The sequence below is a fragment of the Carlito syrichta genome, unplaced genomic scaffold (genome assembly GCF_000164805.1).
Source record: "Carlito syrichta isolate Samal-C Ts95f unplaced genomic scaffold, Tarsius_syrichta-2.0.1 Scaffold314334, whole genome shotgun sequence".
NCBI classification, from domain to species: Eukaryota; Metazoa; Chordata; class Mammalia; order Primates; family Tarsiidae; genus Carlito; species Carlito syrichta.
Genome location: NW_007258430.1, coordinates 409,770 through 429,629, shown reverse-complemented (window position 1 = coordinate 429,629; position 19,860 = coordinate 409,770). Strand labels below are relative to the sequence as shown.

Sequence of the window (19,860 nt, the reverse complement as noted above, 5' to 3'; positions counted from 1 at the left end):
GGCATGCGCTACCACGCCCGGCTGATTTTTTTTTGATTTATTGTAGAGATGAGGTCTCACTGACCAGGCGGGTCTCAAACCCGCGGGCTCAGGCAATCCACTCACCTCAGCCTCCCAAAGGCGCGAGATTACAGGCTGAGCCACCGAGCCCGGCTTGGAAATTTTAATTAACTGAATTTATTGTGAGATAATTATCTTTCTATTACATTTGGTAATCAGACTTCATCTTCATTTCAGTTCACTTCTGGGCAATATACTTATAGGGTGGGTATATACAAATTAGATGTATTTAGGAAATCAGAATGATAAACAGATTTTAAACCATGTTATAAAAGGAACAGTCAAAAGAATTGTTACTTAGAGAAAATTCACAGGAGACTTGATGGATTTTAAATATTTGAAAGCGTTATTTTTTATTTTTTATTTTTTTATTTTTTGAGTTGGAGTCTCACTCTGTCACCCAGACTAGAGTGCCATGGCCACTCCCTGCCACCACAGCCTCAACCTGCTGGGCTCCGGCGATCCTTCCGCCTCAGCCTTCCAAGTAGCTGGAACTACAGGCGCGTGCTACCACACCCAGCTAATTTTTGATTTACTGTAGAGATGAGGTCTCGCCAAGTTGCCCAGGCGGGTCTCAAACCCACGGGCTCAGGCAATCCACTCACCTCAGCCTCCCAAAGGCGCGGGATTACAGGCTGAGCCATCGAGCCCGGCTGAAAGCCTTATTTTTTATGCCTAGCAAGGAGACGTATATTCCTGTATGTGAATAGGAATGGAAGTACCAAGCAAACAGATTTCAATTTAATGTTTGAAAAGATTTTCTATAATTACAGGTATGACAGAATGACCTAGAGTGCCTTATTTCAGGTAATGGGTCATCTCTTCCAGTGATATTAAGACCAAAACTAGATAACCATTTATCGGAGATATTCTGGAAAGAATGTAGACATAATGCACATTTGAATAAAGTCCATCTCGTTCCTGAAATTGTATGTTACTGAAGCCAGAAGAAATATACCTCATATTCTAAGAGTGATTCAAAAACTGGAGGGATTTAACTCATTCTTTATATGAGACAGAGGATTAATACTGCTAGTAATAATTACTTAGTTATAGGAAATATGATAATTGTTCAATTGATTATAGATAGAACCTACCTTCTTCTGATTGTTATTATAGCCTAAGTTTCTGAATTAATGATTATTTAGGGTAGAGTTGAGGTGAGCATTTTGTTCATTTTTGATATACCATTTACCTCTTATGTTTGGAGGGCATGGAAAGGGTAGATATGGGCTTTCAAAGGTTTTCAGAATGATTTTTTTTTTACTTAAATAGTGCTCCAGGGAAAGTACGTGTTTGTTTTATTGTTTTTATAGCTTGTGAGTACTATGTTCTTTTGAATATATTGCATGTTTAATTTTTAAAAATCAAAAGTAAACATGACAAATTATAACAATTGTTAAATATCTATTTTTCTATAAGATATTTTGTAATATAAAAAGAGAAAAATGGCCGGGGTCGGTGGCTCAGCCTGTAATCCCATGCCTTGGGAGACTGAGGTGAGTGGATTGCCTGAGCCCGCAGGTTTGAGATCTGCTTGGGCAACTTGGTGAGACCTTATCTCTACAATAAATCAAAAAATTAGCCGGGTGTGGTAACGCACACCTGTAGTTCCAGCTACTTGGAAGGCTGAGGCGGAAGGATTGCTGGAGCCCAGCAGGTCAAGGTTGCGGTGTCCAGGAGCGGCCACTGTACTCCAGTCTGGGCGACGGAGTGAGACTCCAACTCAAAAAAAACCCAAAAAAACAAAAAGAGCAAAATGAAATCGTTATCTCTTTAAAAAACATATCTGCTAAGCTCTGTGAAGTTATATATTGCCCGTTTGCACATAACTGCTTTGATGATGAATGATAATTGTATTTAAGTGAAAATGATTGATCCTTGCCTACAGAACTGGACAGTACGGATGGTGCCAAGGTTTTTAGTAAGCAACCGGGAAGAATCCAAAGAGTAGCAAGAGGATCAGGTGTATCAACAAGAGATGTTCAAGAACTTTTGACACAATATACCAAGTTTGCACAGATGGTTAAAAAGATGGGAGGTATCAAAGGGCTTTTCAAAGGTAAGAAAAATATGCTTATCAGTAGTTAACAGATGGAAAAGAGAGAAGTTGAAAAACTAATATTAACATCAAGAAGTACTGCCAGTATTGGCAAATTCAAAGCTGTATTTCATGCTATATTTAAATACTTCTAGGATTTATAATGTGATCTGGTTTTTCAAGGTAATAAACATTAATATTTAAAAAAACAAATTTGGCCAGGCATGGTGGTTTACACCTGTAATCCCAGCACTTTGGGTTGCTGAGGCAGGAGGATCACTTGAGGTCATGAGTTTGAGACCACACTGGGCAGCACAGCAAGACCCTGTCTCTATAGAAAAAAAAATTTTATTTAAATTAGCCAAATGTGGTGTGGTGCATGACTGTAGGTCCTAGGTATTCAGGAGGCTGGATTGCTTGAGCTCAGAAGTTTTAGATGACAGTAAGCTATGATCACACTGCTGCACCAACTTGGGTGACTTAAGTGAGATCCTACCTAAAAATTAAAAAAATTTAAAAATAAGCAATGATTTTATTTTTCTGAACATGTTATATTATAGAACATTTAGAGAATCTGAGAAAGTACAAGGTAAAAAAATATATACATCTTTATTCCCGAGAGAATCCGGTGGATCCTTTTGCAAATAACAGTTGATATACTTACTGCTTTTTTAAAATATATATATCATGACTATTTTTCCCTGTTGTCAAATAGTCTTCAAAATTCAATTTTTAACCACTTATTACTGCCATCCCAGCTATGCATGTATATTTGTTTAATATCATGGTTCTTTGTTAGGCTGATTCATCTGCTTCTGTATCAATATCAGTTTCTGTGCAGTTCCATGAGACCAGAAATTTTGTCTGTATTGATCAGAAACATAGTAGATTCTGAATAAATTTTGTAATATTTCCAGTTTAACGGTCAAATGTTTTTTCTTTTGAGTTGGAGTCTCACTCTGTCACTCAGACTGGAGTGCAGTGACCGCTACCGGCCACTGCAGCTTCGACCTGCTGAGTTCCGGTGATCCTTCCGCCTCAACCTTCCAAGTAGCTGGAACTACAGGCGCGTGCTACCACACCCGGCTAATTTTTGATTTATTGTAGAGATGAGGTCTTGCCAAGTTGCCCAAGCGGGTCTTGAACCCGCGGGCTCAGGCAATCCACTCACCTCAGCCTCCCAAAGATGCGGGATTACAGGCTGAGCCACCAAGCCTGTCTCAAATGTTTTTTCAGCATGTGTTTTATTTTTATTTTTATGTATTTTTTTTTTTTTGAGTTGGAGTCTCAATCTGTTGCCCAGACTGGAGTGCAGTGGCCACTGCAGCCTTGACCTGCTGGGCTCCAGGGATCCTTCCACCTCAGCCTTCCGAGTAGCCGGAATTACAGGCATGCGCTACCACGCCCAGCTGATTTTTTGATTTATTGTAGAGATGAGGTCTTGCCAAGTTGCCCAGGCGGGTCTCGAACCCGCGGGCTCAGGCAGTCCACTCACCTCAGCCTCCCAAAGGCGGGATTACAGGCTATGTGTTTTATATTACTACCTAAGTTTAACATTTCTTTGTACATTTACTGTTTGAATTTCCTTGTGAATCATTTTTTCATTTTCCTTGTCCAGTCACTCCACATTTTTTGTTACTGCTTTGTAATAACTCTTAAAAATCCTTATGTTGGCCAGTCTCAGTGGCTAAGCCTGTAATCTCAGCACTTTGGGAGGCCGAGGTGAGTGGTTTGCCTAAGTCCGCGGATCAGAGACCAGTCTGGGCAACTTGGTGAGACCTCATCTCTACAATAGAATAAAAAAATAGCCAGGCATGGTAGCACGTGTCTGTAGTTTTGGCTACTCAGAAGGCTGAGACGGGAGGATCGCTGGAGCCCAGAACGTCGATGGTAGGGTGGCCGTGAACTGCGTGCCACTGCACCCAGTCTGGGCGAAGGAGTGAGATTCCAACTCAAAAAAAAAATTCTTATGTCTGTAAACGTTTTCCCCCAGTTTTTCATTTGTCTTTTATTTATAATGAACAGAATTTTCTACTTTTAATGTAGCTAGGCTGTCTTTTCCTTTGATTTCTTATATGCTCATGAAAGCCTTCCATGTATCGATAACCATAGTGGTCACCTATTTTCTTCTGTGTTTTTTGCTTTTATTTTGTGTTTGACTTTTTTTTGAAACTGGAATTTATTTTGCTGTGTATTATGTGAGGTAAAATATTTATCCAAAGATTTCATTAGCTCTTCTAGTCTTCTATTTTTTTTCCCTATAATGTGAAACAACTATTAAAATGAATTGGGCCAAGCACTGTAGCTCACGCCTGTAATCTCAACACTTTGGGAGACCAAGGCGAGAGGATTGCCTGAGCCCATGGGTTCAAGACCAGCCTGGGCTATTTGGTGAGACCTCATCTCTACAATAAATCAAAAAATTAGCCAGGCATGATGGCACACGCCTGTAGTCCCAGCTACTTGGAAGGCTGAGGTGGAAGGATTGTCTGAGCCCAGCAGGTCGAGGCTGTGGTGTGGCCGTGAGCATGCCACTGCACTCCAGCCTGAGAGACAGAGTGAAGCTCCAACTCAAAAAAAAAAAAAAAAAAGAATTTATTATTTTAAAAAATGGTTTGGTTGCCAGGCTCAGTGGCTCAGCCTGTAATCCCGCACCTTTGGGAGGCAGAGGTAAGTGGATTGCCTGAGCCTGCGGGTTCGAGACCCGCCTGGCCAGCAAGACCTCATCTCTACAATAAATCAAAAAATCAGCCGGTCGTGGTAGCGCATGCCTGTAATTCCGGCTACTTGGAAGGCTGAGGCGGAAGGATCGCTGGAGCCCAGCAGGTCGAGGCTGCGGTGACTGGGAGCGTCCACTGCACTCCAGTCTGGGTGACAGAGTGAGACTCCAACTCAAAAAAAAAAAAAAAAAAAAAAAAGATTTGGCAAGCTTTAAAGATGAACAATACCACCGAACAGCTTATAAAAAGTGAGCATTTACAGATGTTTTAAATTACCTTTTATCTTTGGAACTTCTCTTATTTTCCTTGCTTATTATATCCTTTCTCTCTTGTGACAAGGGAAAAAAGTTAGACACATGTTTAAAATTAGTCATAATTCCCAGCGTTTCATTCTATTTTAGATAGTGGTTAATACGTACATTATATCATTTTAATGTGTTTCCCAAGTGTCCCTGATTATTCTTGAGAGAGAAGATCCATTACTCAGATCTTATTTAGGCATTGATTTCTTTTTTTTTTTTTTTGTAAAGTAAAAGTCACACTGCCTTGGCTGGTCTTAAACTCCTGGGTGAAGCAATCCTCTGTCTCAGCCTCTCAAAGTGCTGGGATTACAGGCATGAACCACTGTGTTTGTTCTTATGCATTAATTTCTTAATAAGGGCATAATCAAGAAGAAGTGGACAGTGGATATGCATACCCTTGTCACATCAAACCTTTAATATTTTTTTAGAAGTTAAGGTCCTGGCCGGGCTCGGTGGCTCAGCCTCTAATCCCAGCGCTTTGGGAGGCCAAGGTGAGTGGATTGCCTGAGCCCGTGGGTTCGAGAACTGATTGGGCAACTTGGCGAGACCTCATCTCTACAATAAATCAAAAAATCAGCCGGGCGTGGTAGCACGCGCCTGTAGTTCCAGCTACTTGGAAGGGTGAGGCGGAAGAATCGCCGGAGCCCAGCGAGTCGAGGGTGTGGTGGCCGGGAGCGGCCACTGCCCTCCAGTCTGAGTGACAGAGTGAGACTCCAACTCAAAAAAGAAGTTAAGGTCCTGCAAAACAAACTCATAGAACAAATCACCAATGAACATAGAATTCACATTTTCCACAGATTTATTAATCATTAATTTTTCACAGGTTTTATCACATTTTATCATAAAGAACTTCTCTTTCATTGATTATACTTAATTCACATAATTTATTTAGATTAGTCAGTTGTGATTAGAGAATCAAGAGTAATTTTGATTTCTAGTTTTATAAATGCTTCTGAGAAATACCATAGTTAATGCTCTTTTGAAATAAATAATTTTGTTGAAGCAATTCTACTTATTGCTGTGCAGTGATGATCCCTTTTCCTTCTCGCATGCCTCTCCCCCCCACTCCCTCCTTTTTTATTTTAGAAGCAGGGTCTCACTCTGTCATCTAGACTGCAGTATAGTGGTGTGATCATCATAGCTTACTGCAGCCTCTAATTCCTTGGCTCAATGATCTTCCTCCCTTCAGCCTCCCAAATAGCTAGGACTATTGGTACATGCCACCATGCCTGGCTAATTTTTGTTTTTTTGTAGATATAGTTCTTGCTGTGTTGCCCAGGCTGTTCTTGAATTTCTGACCTCAGGTGATTCTCCCGCCTCAACTTCCCAGTTGTTGCAATTGCAAGCATGTGCCGCCGTGCCTGCCATGCTTCCTGTCTCTCAAAAGTACAGCTTTTACTTATTCTGGCCCATAATGCATCTCTTTCACGGGCTGCCCTTTTACTTATTGTGTAGAAATTCTTTGATAAATAAAGATTCATTACTTGTCTCTCTTCTCTGAAGTTTATCAACATTTAAAAAACTTCTTAGGCTCATACAAATCTTCAAGTTCTCTTCAATTCATTCTTTCATATTCATTTACCAGCCATTCAATCTTTTTTCTAATAACCCATATCTATAAATTCAGCTTTTTATTCCTCATTCCCCCATATCACTGTTAAGCAATTGTTGTTATATCTTATTACTAAGGATCAGTTTTGCTAATATTGGTACAGTTTTGCGAATATTGGCGCTTTTTTTTTTTTTTGGGACTGAGACCAGTGGCTCATGCCTTTAATACCAGCACTTAGAAAGCTGAGGCAGGAGGATTGCTTGAGTCCAAGAGTTAGAGACTAGCTTAGGCAATATAGCAAGACTTCATCTCTAAAAAAAAATAAAATACTAAGCCAGGTGAGGTGGCGTGCACCTGTAGGCCCACCTACTTAAGGGGTTGATGCAGGAGGATCACCTGAGTCCAGGAGATCGAGGCTGCAGTAAGCTGTGGTGGTACCAGTGAACTCTAGCCTCCAAAACAGAGTGAGATCCCAACTCAAAAAAAATTGTTTTGGCTTTTTCACATCATAATTAAAAGTATTAGCAAAAATTATAGCCTTAAGAAATTATTTTATTAAAAAAAATTTTTTTTTTTTGAGTTGGGGTCTCACTCTGTTGCCCAGACTAGAGTGCAGTGGCCACTCCTGGGCACCGCAGCCTCGACCTACTGGGCTCTGGTGATCCTTCTGCCTCAGCCTTCCAAGTAGCTGGAACTACAGGTACACGCTACCACGCCCGGCGGAAATTATTTTAAATGTCCCTTTATGTAGAATTTTGTTTTTCCTCAAAAAAGATATGTAATTGAAATAAAGATTAGAAAAAAATGTAGCAATAGAAATAGTTTTAGGGCCAGGCTTGATGGCTCAGCCTGTAATCCCAGCGCTTTGGGAGGCTGAGGTGAGTGGACTGCCTGAGCCCGCGGGTTCGAGATCTGCCTGGGCAACTTGACGAGACCTCATCTCTACAATAAATCAAAAATTAGCCGGGTAGTTCCAGCTACTTGGAAGGCTGAGGCGGAAGGATTGCCAGAGCCCAGCAGGTTGAGGCTGCGGTGGCTGGGAGCGGCCACTGTACTCCAGTCTAGGCAACAGAGTGAGACTCCAACTCAAAAAAAAGAAATAGTTTTAGAACAATAAGATTAGGTGATTTTTTTCTTTGTATTTATTCAATTTATCAAACTTTCTATTACATCCTGATTATATTACTTCCTATACTGACTCAGAGTTTTGTTTTTTTTTTCAGGTGGTGACATGTCTAAGAATGTTAGCCAGTCACAGATGGCAAAATTGAATCAGCAAATGGCCAAAATGATGGATCCTAGAGTTCTTCATCACATGGGTATATACCAAGTTGTTGCCAGTTGCTAATACATAGTTTAGTATATAAGGGTTGAATTTTAATTATAAGTTTTCTGTTTGAATATAAGAAAATCTGTTCAAAAGATGTGTGATTTCAAAAAATTGTTTTTCTGAATCCTGAATTGAATTTTTGTAATGGCTTTATCAGCTGAGGCTTTAGTCACTTCTTTGCTGCCACCTATGTGATTTTTGAACAAGCTGTTTAATCATCTTTTGCTTATGTTTTTCTGGAGACCTTTTGTCCTATCTTGAAGCCTCGATATTTTTAACAAGGGGACTTGGAAATATTACAGAGATTTGAACCTCAGTTCCACTTTTACTGTATAATATTTGAAAAGTCCCTAAAACTTCCTGAACTCCACTTTCCCCTTCTGTAAAGTCACAGATCATTATTTCATCAGGAAATTGTGACAATTAGATGTGCTAATATATATGAAAGCATTTAGTACAATTCTTGGCATATAGTGGATGTTCAAAAATGGTGAATTTGGACATGCGTGATGGCTCACACCTAATCCCAGCATTTTGGGAGACTGAGGCAGGAAGATCGTTTGAGGCCAACCTGGGAAACATAGGGAGACCCTATCTCTACAAAAATTTTAAAAGTTAGCCAGGTGTGATGGTGTGTGCCCATAGTCCTAGATACCTGGGAGACTGAGGCAGAATGATTGCTTGAACCCAGGAGCTCAAGACTGCAGTGAACCATGATCACACCACTGAACTCCAGCCTGATCAGCAGAGTGAGTTCCTGTCATAGATAGATAGAGAGAGAGAGAGATAGAGAGATAGGCAAGATAGAGGATTTTTTTCTTCCTATAAATTCTGTGAAATAGCTCCCCACTGTTTATTTTTTATGTAATATAACTATTTACAGAAGACCCTTTTGGACTTGCCAGAAAAAAAATTTTGTTTAGATTTACTGTCGAGCATGGTAGCTCATACCTGTAAAACCAGTAGTTTGGGAGGCAGAGGTAGTAGGATCACTTGAACCCAAGAGTTCTAGACCGCCTAGAGCATCATAGCAAGACCTTGTCTCTACAAAAAAAGCGAAAACTTAGTCAGGCATGATGGCACTTGATTGTGTGACAGGTAGTGTTCTAAGATCTTTTATGTATCATTTCATATATTCCTCACAATAATTCAGTAAGGTAGATTATTCATTCTCTTTAATTGATGAAGATACTGGTGATAATTTAAATTTTTAGTTTGTATGTTCTTCAAGGCTGTTGACTAAATTGCAATCAGAACTCAATATTTTTTAGAAACTAAAGTACTTGTTAGGCACAAGTAACAAATGTTTTAAGTTACTTAATACTTATTTTTTTACTCTACTTTTGTTCTAGGTGGTATGGCAGGACTTCAGTCAATGATGAGACAGTTTCAACAGGGTGCTGCTGGCAATATGAAAGGCATGATGGGATTCAATAATATGTAAAGAAAATGCCTTAATATAAACTGACAGTTGATTACATTATTTGCTGAGACCTCAGAGTTTCCCTCCTTTTTGCAAATGGGGGAGAGAGTATTTTTCTTGCTGTCTTGCCCTCTTTCTTTTTCTTCTTGTCCCTCTTCCCTCTCTGTTTATTTTTCTTTCTCTCCTTTTCCCCTTCCCTCCCGGGAGGACTATACGGTTTTTGTGGAAATCATTATATTTTTGCTTTCAATTTTCTTCTGTTTTCACCATCTAACACTTCTTAAGTTAAACAAATCATGATGTAAAATTTTAGTACTTAAAGGTTTTTAATTGTCTTGAAGGCCAAGCATTACACTTGTAAACAATCCTGGTCAGTAGTTACATGATGTCTCAATAAAAGTGGTATAAAATAAACTTTAAAGTGGCTCTAAGAGAAGGGGTTGTTAACTTTCTTTATGGTTTAAAATGATCAGTGTATCACATAAAAAGGTCAACAGAAAAGCCAACAGAGTGCTGTTTAAAACTATACCATCAGGCTCGGTGGCTCAGCCTGTAATCTCGCGCCTTTGGGAGGCTGAGGTGAGTGGATTGCCTGAGCCCGTGGGTTCGAGACCCGCCTGGGCAACTTGGTGAGACCTTATTTCTACAATAAGTAAAAAAAAAAAAAAAAATTAGCCAGGCATGGTAGCGCGTGCCTGTAGTTCCAGCTACTTGGAAGGCTGAGGCAGAAGGATCGCCGGAGCCCAGCAGGTTGAGGCTGCGGTGGCCAGGAGTGACCACTGCACTCCAGTCTGGGCGACAAAGTGAGACTCCATCTCAAAAAAAAAAAAACTATACCAAGAGTCGGGTGTGAGTGGCAGCTCAAGCCTGTAAACCCAGCACTTTGGGAGGTGAAGGTGAGACGACTGTCTGAGCCCATGGGTTTGAGACCAGCCTGGCAACATGGCAAGACCTCTTTACAATAAATAAATAAATAATTAGCCAGGCGTGGTGGTGCTTGCTTGTAGTTCTGGCTACGTGGAAGGCTGAGGCGGAAGGATCGCCTGAGCCCAGCAGGTCGAGGCTGCCGTGGCCATGAGCAGCATGCCACTGCATTCCATCCTGGCTGCACTCTGACTAAACAACAAACAAACAAAAAAAGGAATAAAAGTATACCAAGAAATATACCTTTAATGGGAAATATGGTAGAGTAACTTAGCCATGAGTATTAGGAATTTTTGTTTACCTTAGAATAATTTAGACAATTTTGCCATAGAAAATCTTAACTCTGCCATTTAAATTGAAATTAATAATTTGGTTATAGTCACAATATATAACATTTTGTATATACCTTGCATTTTTAACCTATTTTTGAAGCCTTAATGGCAATCTTTGTGTTTTTTTGCAACCATTTTAATTATGTTTCTTACATACCAAAAATCTATTTAACAGAGTTGACATACTTGGATGATAATAGCTAATGTATAGCTCTCCTAAAGGGAAAATAATTTCAAAATTAGGCTGTCACTATTATGTATTAAAAATGATGAAATTGTGACAGGGTTGATCTGGTTGTTGCTTATCTTGTATTGCTGCACAGTTCATTTGGAACAATGACTTTTAGATAAATTGAGGGATTAATTAAAAATACTAGAATAGTTATGCTTATTCATTAGTGATATTAAGATAATAGATGTGAGCCGGGCTCGGTGGCTCAGCCTGTAATCCCGTGCCTTTGGGAGGCTGAGGTGAGTGGATTGCCTGAGCCCGTGGGTTAGAGACCCGCCTGGGCAACGAGACCTCATCTCTACAATAAATCAAAAAATCAACTAGGCGTGGTAGCGCATGCCTGTAATTCTGGCTACTTGGAAGGCTGAAGCGAAAGGATCACCAGAGTCCAGCAGGTCGAGGCTGCAGTGGCCGGGAGCGGCCACTGCACTCCAGTCTGGGCGACAGAGTGAGACTCCAACTCAAAAAAAAAAAAAAGAAAAAAAGTACTGAGTCCTCTGGGTCCAGTGGCTCATGCCCGTAATCCCCAGCACTTTGGGAGGCAGAGGCAAGAGGATTTCCTGAGTCCAGGGTTTTGCAACCAGCCTAGGCAACTTGACAAGACCTTGTCTGTACAATAAGTCAAAAAATTAGCCGAACACGGTGGCACACTCCAGTAATTCTAGCTACTTGGAAGACTGAGACGGAATGATTGCTTGAGTCCAGCAGATGGAGACTGAGATAGCCATGAGCATGCCACAGCTCACCACTGCACTCCAGCCTAGTTGGCAGAATGAGACAGACTCAAAAAAAATTAAAATCCTTGTCAGGCTTGGAGGCTCAGCCTGTAATCGCAGCACTTGGGAGACCGAGGCAAGTGGATTGCCTGAGCCTATGGGTTTGAGACCAGCCTGGGCAACTTGGCAAGACCTTATTTCTACAATAAATTTAAAAAAATTTAGCCAGGTGTGGTAGCGCAGGACTGTAGTTACGGTTACTTGGAAGATTGAGGCGGAAGGATTGCCGGAGCCCAGCAGGTTGACACTGGGGTGACCAGGAGTGTGCCAGCCTGGGTGACGGAGTGAGACTCCAACTCAGAAAAAAAAAAAAAAATCCTGATTTCATTAAGTATTAAGTCCTCAAACTGGCATATTAAATTACAAAAACTGGCTGAGGTAAGTGGATTGCCTGAGCCCGCGGATTCGAGACCCACCTGGGCAGCGAGACCTCATCTCTACAATAAATCAAAAAATCAGCCGGGTGTGGTAGCGCATGCCTGTAATTCCGGCTACTTGGAAGGCTGAGGCAGAAGGATCGCCTGATCCCAGCAGGTCAAGGCTGCGGTGGCTGGGAGCGGCCACTGCACTCCAGTCTGGGCGACAGAGTGAGACTCCAACTCAAAAAAAAAAAATTTACAAAAGCTATCATTTGGTTCTGTTTTTATCAAGGTACTAATATTTGATAGCAATAACATACCAAGACCAAATTCTTTAATAATTTGAACAGATATTTTATTTGTCATTACCATTACAATTAATTCCTTAGCTTTTTGATTTCTGATGTACTCTCAACTTAGGCCACTAGCTAGCTCTAGTATCATACATTAAATTCTTCCTGAATTTTATTATAATGTTACCTAAATATACGCATATAAAATAGATGTACCTTCCTTTAAGCTTACAGTGCTTATGTAATTGTAAAATGAAAATAAATTTAGAAATAAAACATCAACAAACTACAAAACTAAGAAAGGGCAGATTAACAATTTAAATGTGATAGATGTCAATGTTTTTCATGAAAGTATCACATTTGCTGGTAATTATGGTACACTTCCTTTTATTTTGGTACTGACTGCCATAGAAGTTATTTTGAGTTTGACATGCTTATACTACTTTTTACAGTTCTCTCGTTACTTTTCTCTCCATTTGAAATCATTATTTGAAGAGCAGTTGTATCTTTTAGTTTCACCTGGCCTAAAGGGCTCTCTCAGCCTAAAAACAATGCATTTTTTGGTGCAATTTGATTATAAATGGAAAAACAGCCAAGAAATGGCACAGTAGTACTGCTTGTAAAATTCAAGGGAGGAGGCGATAGGAATTACTTGAGGCCAGGGGTTCAAGACCAGCCTGGGCAACACAGACCACATCTCTACAATAAAGTAAAAAATTAGATCAGCATAGTGGCACATGCCTGTAGCTTCAGTTACTTGGAAGGCTGAGGCGGAAAAATGGCCTGAGCACAGCAGGTTGAGACTATGGTAGCTATAAATAAATAAATAAATAAATTCAGATGAGTCTGACACGAAGAAACTTTCTCACCTGAGGTGTTGTGACAGAATGTGGCAAATGTTCAAATATATTTCTTGCCGGGCTCAGTGGCTCAGCCTGTAATCCCGCGCCTTGGGGAGGCTGAGGTGAGTGGATTGCCTGAGCCGGCAGGTTTGAGACCCGCCTGGGCAGGCGAGACCTCATCTCTACAAAAAATCAAAAAATCAGCCTGGCGTGGTAGCGCATTCCTGTAATTCCGGCTACTCAGAAGGCTGAGGAGGAAGGATCGCCAGAGCCCAGCAGGTCGAGGCTGCAGTGGCCGGGAGCAGCCACTGCACTCCAGTCTGGGCGACTGAGTGAGACTCCAACTCAAAAAAAAAAAAAAAAAAAAATATATATATATATATATATATATATATTTCTTGTATGATTGAATGAAAGCAGAAACACATGAATAACTGCTTCGGGGTCAACAGTTGGCCCCTTGGCAATCACCTGGGATGACAGATTGTCTCCCACTAACCCTGAGGCAGAAAGGGAGCTGGTAGCAGTAAAAGGTATTTCCTTTTGAAAGTCAAGCGGCAAGCTTTTAAAGATCCCCCGCCCCCCCCCCACTTGTTTTGTTTGAAAAAGGCCAATTGGCCAGAGACAGATGGGTCTCATGGAAATGCAAAAAGAAAGAGTACCTAATTCACAACTGTTCTCCTTATCAATTACAGCCCCTGCTCGCCCTGCATTTCCTGGAGACCACTTGTTCTTTGAAAGATCTGATTTTTCTGAGCACAACCTTGTAAATATCAAAGAAAATGTGTAATCACACAACATGACCCCCTCTCTTACCTAAACGAAGGTATAAAACCCCTCTTCTCCTGTTCTGGGAGGGTTGACCTGGAAGCATTAGCCCGTTGATCCCGCTGGCATAATGAAGTTGCCACTTCCTATAATAGTCTGGGTGTCAGGACCTCTCTATCTTCCCGATACAGTGTGAAGCTCCTGTGACACTGCTGCATGTAAGTTTTTCCTACTCAGGATGCAAAAGGGAGTATCAGCTTGTGACTGCTCTGTTTTTCTTATGCAAATATGCTAAAGTTTTGTGAGCTGCTTTCCAGAGAGAGGTCTCATGGTAGGCATCAAGTGAGAAAATGTCTGAATATTTCCATATTTCAGGAATCACGTTTGCTTATTTTTTATGCTTTTATAAATGAAAGTGGGCCGGGCTCGGTGGCTCAGCCTGTAATCCCGTGCTTTGGGAGGCCTAGGTGAGTGGATTTCCTGAGCCCACGGGTTCGAGACCCGCCTGGGCAACTAGGCGAGACCTGAGCTCTACAATAAATCAAAAATTAGCTGGGCGGGGTAGCACACGCCTGTCTGCACTCCAGTCTGAGTGACAGAGTGAGACTCCAACTCGGAAAAAATAAATAAAAGTGAATCTTGCTCTTCAGTGACCCAGAAGAAGTAAAAATTGTTACTGGATATTATCATGGGCCCATACTTTCTGATTTTGGAATTCAGTCTAAGGGTTCGTAATCTCAATACTGGCAGAAGTGGTACAAGAAGTAGCTGCATGTTTTTTGACACACTACATTTGGTAGGAAATAGGAATGTGAAACCTGTCAGTTGATATCTGTTCCTTGATGTTTTGTAATTTCCTTCTTACTGTGTTAAAAAAAAAAATCAGAGGATGTGATGACAGGTGTGCCCTTGATGGGCAGGAAGGGCTGGGCTGTGCATCCTTCCACTGTTGCTGCAGGGAGATAGGAGTCCCGAGGGGTGGCTTGAGGTGGTGTGGCAGCTGAGATGTTCCTGTGCCCCCCGGGCAGGGTGACCTGGCCCTCCATAGAGCCAGGGTCCCTGGTGGTGTCTGATTTTTCCCCAATTCCATCCACACATGTCCCTTTTTTGGTTCCCGTCAACACGTCTCTTCTGTTTTCAGTTCCCCTTCAGTTCCCCTTACACACCTGTTCCTGTGCCTCTTAGTTCCTTGTTGAATTGTTGCGGTTCACCTTTCCTGATCCTATTTCCCTCCATAATCTCCTAATAAAACGTAAAAAAAAATTATAATTTTATATATATATATATAATCTTGCCCTGAGAGGCAAGGCATTCTTAATTATAATCTTTAAAGATCAATAATATAATCCTTTCTGGGAGCCAGACGTGGTGGCTCACGCCTATAATCCCAGCACTTAGGGAGGCCGAGGTGAAAGTAGTGCCTGAGCCCACAGGTGCAGGACCAGCCTGTGCAACTTGGTGAGACACCATTTCTACAAAAAAAAAAAAAAATTAGCTGGGTGTGGTAGCACACACCTGTTGTTCCAGCTACTTGGAAGGCTGAAGCAGAAGGATCACATGAACCCAGCAGGTCGGGGCTGCGGTGACTGAGTGTGCCACTGCACCTCCAGCATGGGTGACAGAGTGAGACTCTGACTCAAAAAAACTATATATATGATTATATATATATATAATTCTTTCTGGAATTATACTTGTATTTATAATAAAGGTAACAATCAGTAATACAATTCCTTAAAGGATTTATATATATATAAATGCCACCTGCTGGGCTCAGGCCATCCTTCTGCCTCTGTCTTCCAAGTAGCTGGAACAACAGGTGTGTGCCACCAAGCCCGGCTAATTTTTTGATTTATTGTAGAGATGAGGTCTTGTCAAGTTGCCCAGGCTGGTCTTAAACTCCTGGGCTCAGGCAATCCTCTTGCCTCTGCCTCCCAAAGTGTTGGGATTACAGGCGTGAACCACTACACCAGGCTTAAAGACTATATATATTTATTTTTAGATTCTTATAAGAGGTTTTCCAGGGTTCTATAGACTTAGATACATGGCTCTCCAACGTTGAGATTACTGAGTTTAGTCATAGCATGCAAAGAAAGCTAGTATTCTATGGTATACCATATAGAAAATTCTATACCCACACAACTCCATAAAACCTGACCAAATTCTGATGAACAAAAACAAGCATATTTATATAACATCAAGTTAAAAAGTTCACTTGGTATTTTCATCTGCTTAAGGGCCTTAAAACTTAATAATGAGCCGGGCTCGGTGGCTCAGCCTGTAATCCCGCGACTTTGGGAGGCTGAGGTGAGTGGATTGCTTGAGCCCGCGGATTCGAGACCCGCCTGGGCAGGCGAGACATCATCTCTACAATAAATCAAAAAATCAGCCGGGCGTGGTAACACGCGCCTGTAGTTCCAGCTACATGGAAGGCTAAGGCGGAAGGATCGCTGGAGCCCAGCAGGTCGAGGCTGTGGTGGCCGGGAGCGGCCACTGCACTCCAGTCTGGGTGACAGAGTGAGACTCCAACTCAAAAAACAAAACAAAACAAAACTTAATAATGACTATTTCTTAGACTTCAGAAAATAAACACAGTTTACTCATTTGCATTCAGATCATTCTAAAATAATCTTGTTCACTTTTGGTCTAGAAATTTCCTGCCTTCCTAATGTTTAATGGCCTCCTTTTTTTTCATTTTCAAAGGAGCAGAATGGCTGGCTAAGAATGTAGTTTCTGGAATCAGAGTGCCTGGGTTTGAAACATAGCTCAGCTGCTTACCAGCCATGTCCTTGAGCAAGTTACTTAACCTCTCTGAACCTTTGTTTCCTGTCTATGAAGTGTTGGTCATTATAGTAGTACCTCAGAATTGTGAGGGAGAGTTAATACAAGGAAAGCCCTTGGCACAGTACCTGGTGTACTGGGCTGTATAACTGAAGCCACTACCATTATCTAATAATTTATTTGCTTTATGTTAGACTCAACCCAAAACGCTTTTTTATTTTTATCCTTCCCTTCTTTAAAAATGAAAATACATTCTCCTCTTTGAAGAGAGGGATAATCTGAAAAGTATTCTCCACTAAAACATATATATGTAGCTATGTTAAAGCTGTAAGAAATCCGGTTATCAAATTTTATTCAGATTTGTTTTCCCAGCCTTACATAGAAATGTATAGTTCCAAATTTACCTTTTTTTTATTTTTTGAGTTGGAGTCTCACTCTGTTGCCCAGACTGGAGTGCAGTGGCCGCTGCCAGCCACCGCAGCCTCGACCCACTGGGCTCCGGTGATCCTTCTGCCTCAGCCTTCCGAGTAGCCGGAATTACAGGCTCACGCTACCACGCCCGGCTGATTTTTGATTTATTGTAGAGATGAGGTCTCGCCAAGTTGCCCAGGCGGGTCTCGAACCCGCGGGCTCAGGCAATCTACTCACCTCAGCCTCCCAAAGGCGCGGGATTACAGGCTGAGCCACCGAGCCCGGCTTCTAAATTTACCTTTTTAGCTCCATATATATCATTAAATGATAAATTTAGGCCACAACGAGTTTTTTTTTTTTTTTTGAGTTGGAGTCTCACTCTGTCGCCCAGACTGGAGTGCAGTGGCCGCTCCCGGCCACCGCAGCCTCGACCTGCCGGGTTCCGGCGATCCTTCCGCCTCAGCCTTCCGAGTAGCCGGAATTACAGGTGCGCGCTACCACGCCCGGCTGATTTTTTGATTTATTGTAGAGATGAGATCTCGCTGCCCAGGCGGGTCTCGAACCCGCGGGCTCAGGCAATCCACTCACCTCAGCCTCCCAAAGGCGCAGGATTACAGGCTGAACCACCGAGCCCTGCTCACGACGAGGTTTTAAAGTAGATAAACTTGAATTTGTGTGTCATATTGCTACAATAATAACTAATGTTGCAAAGTGAAAGAAGGAAAAATTTGACCTGTTGCTTTGTGCCTACTTTCAGTTGAGCTGTAAAAGTTTGGAAATAATGACAAAAATGTAAATGCCCAAAATAAAGTCATTAGAATTTTTATGTTGCCTTGAGTTATTGATTTGTAATGAATTACTCTTCAATTGTATATCTGTGTTAAAAATAACTTTTTAGGAAATATTTCTAGTTCATATTGGAATACAACTTGCACTTTGAATTTTCAGTGAAGTAAGAAATATACAGGTAAATCATGAAAAGACATTCTGCTTCAGCAATGAAAATTGTAGTTTGGGCTGGGTATGGTGGCTCACACCTGTAATCCCAGCACTTTGGGAGGCTGAGGGGTGAGGATTGTTTGAGCCAGGAGTTCTAAACCAGCCTGGGCAACATAGTGAGACTTTGTCTCTACAAAAAAAAAAAAAAAAAAAATTATAATTTGTGTTTAGTTGCCAATTGGGGAAATAAATGCATTTGTAAATATTCCACAAATTTCCAATAATAAAGATTGTTGATTGTCCTTGCCCATAAGAGGGAAGAGATCTTTGAATACATATAATGTAGAACTGTTGTTTATGAAGGTCAATTCATGAAGTCTTTAACAATTGACTCTTTGTTTTTGTCTTCAGTTTACTGCAGAGTTTGGTTTTGCTGTTTTGGACAGTTTCAATTCCCCACTAATGCCAGCATACAGCATCAGATCATGTTACTAACTTGTTTACTTCATCAGCAACCTAACTTGTTTTAATTACCAGAATAGAGCATTATGGATTTCTAATCAGTTTTTAAAATATGAGTAGTTTTCAAATTATTGTTATTTGTTTCTAAGGTTTCTGGTTTTGTTTTTAGGTTCCTGTAGTTACAAGTAGGCTAGAAAGTGTACAAGAATATTAGGCAGAGGGTAAGGAAACATCATTTTTGCACAGAAAAATGATTTTTTTTTTATTAAGAAAGGCAGGTTTATTAAAGGAACGATACATTGTGAATGGCACAACCGGCAGGACAACAGGGAGAGTGCTGTCTGCTGCGGAGAAAGGGCTGTTTAGGGCTTTAGGTGTTGTTGGGCCTTCTGGTGCCATGCTGAATAACATACGAGATCATATAACTTTAGGGAGCATTTCTGAATTGAAACTAGTATGAAAATGGAATGTAAAGAGTCAAATGACGCCTCCAGTTGCCAAAATAACGAATGTTTTATTGTTGACCTCTAATATTTGTGAAAACTTCAACGCTAAGACAATGGAAAACCATTTATCTGCAGATGTTCCAACTCGTTTGATGTTAAAGTCATGCAGTAATCATTGCCATTATTATTATTTTTTGAGTCGGGGTCTCACTCTGTCGCCCAGGCTGGAGTGCAGTGGCACCGTCAGGGCTCACTGCAGCTTCGACCTCCTGGGCTCAGGCGATCCTCCTGCCTCAGTCTCCTGAGTAGCTGGGATCACAGGCGCGCGGCAGATCGCCCGGCTAATTCCTGTGTTTTGTTGAGGTCCTGCTTTGTTGCTTACGCGGGTCTCGAACTCCTGGGCTCGATCCCCCCACCTCGGGCCACGGCGCCTGCAATTTTGATTTTTTAATGTGGTTGGACATTGGGACAAATGGAAAAAACCTTGGCCGTCGCCTCTTACACACACACACGGCCCTAAAACACAGATGAAATATTTATCTTATTTGTCAAGATGGACGCTTGCTACCGCCCTTTGCTCGCCTCCAGGTCTTCTCAACTTTCTGCTGTTACACTTCAGCATTTCAGACGAGTGTAAGCCACAATCACCTTTGGGGCTCTTATTTCAGGTATTCTGGCTGGCCGGTCATCACGTTAAGGATGGCACGGGCAGCACGAGCTGTACATTTTGCCAGACATTTCCAGCAACCACATCTCCACCAGCCTTTGAAGCGAGCTACGCAGCTGTCCTGTTTCCAAGGTCCGGAAGCGACTGTCCAGGGCGCGGCGCGTGAGGGCGGCGCTGAGACCCGGCCGCCGGGCTTCAGCGGC

The 19,860-nt window shown here is 41.6% G+C and overlaps 1 protein-coding gene across 3 annotated transcripts in view; it reads left to right on the top strand.

Moving 5' to 3' along the window:
- Window positions 1-9,860, top strand: part of SRP54 (signal recognition particle 54) — a 54,739-nt gene extending 44,879 nt beyond the window's left edge. For all 3 annotated transcript variants that reach the window (XM_021719239.1, XM_021719240.1, XM_008071457.1), the window contains 3 exons: window positions 1,952-2,122; window positions 7,899-7,994; window positions 9,358-9,860. In XM_021719239.1, the coding sequence (XP_021574914.1) occupies window positions 1,952-2,122; window positions 7,899-7,994; window positions 9,358-9,449 (359 nt within the window). In that variant the 3' untranslated portion in view covers window positions 9,450-9,860. The remainder of the gene's footprint in view (window positions 1-1,951; window positions 2,123-7,898; window positions 7,995-9,357) is intronic.
- Window positions 9,861-19,860: the final 10,000 nt, after the last annotated feature.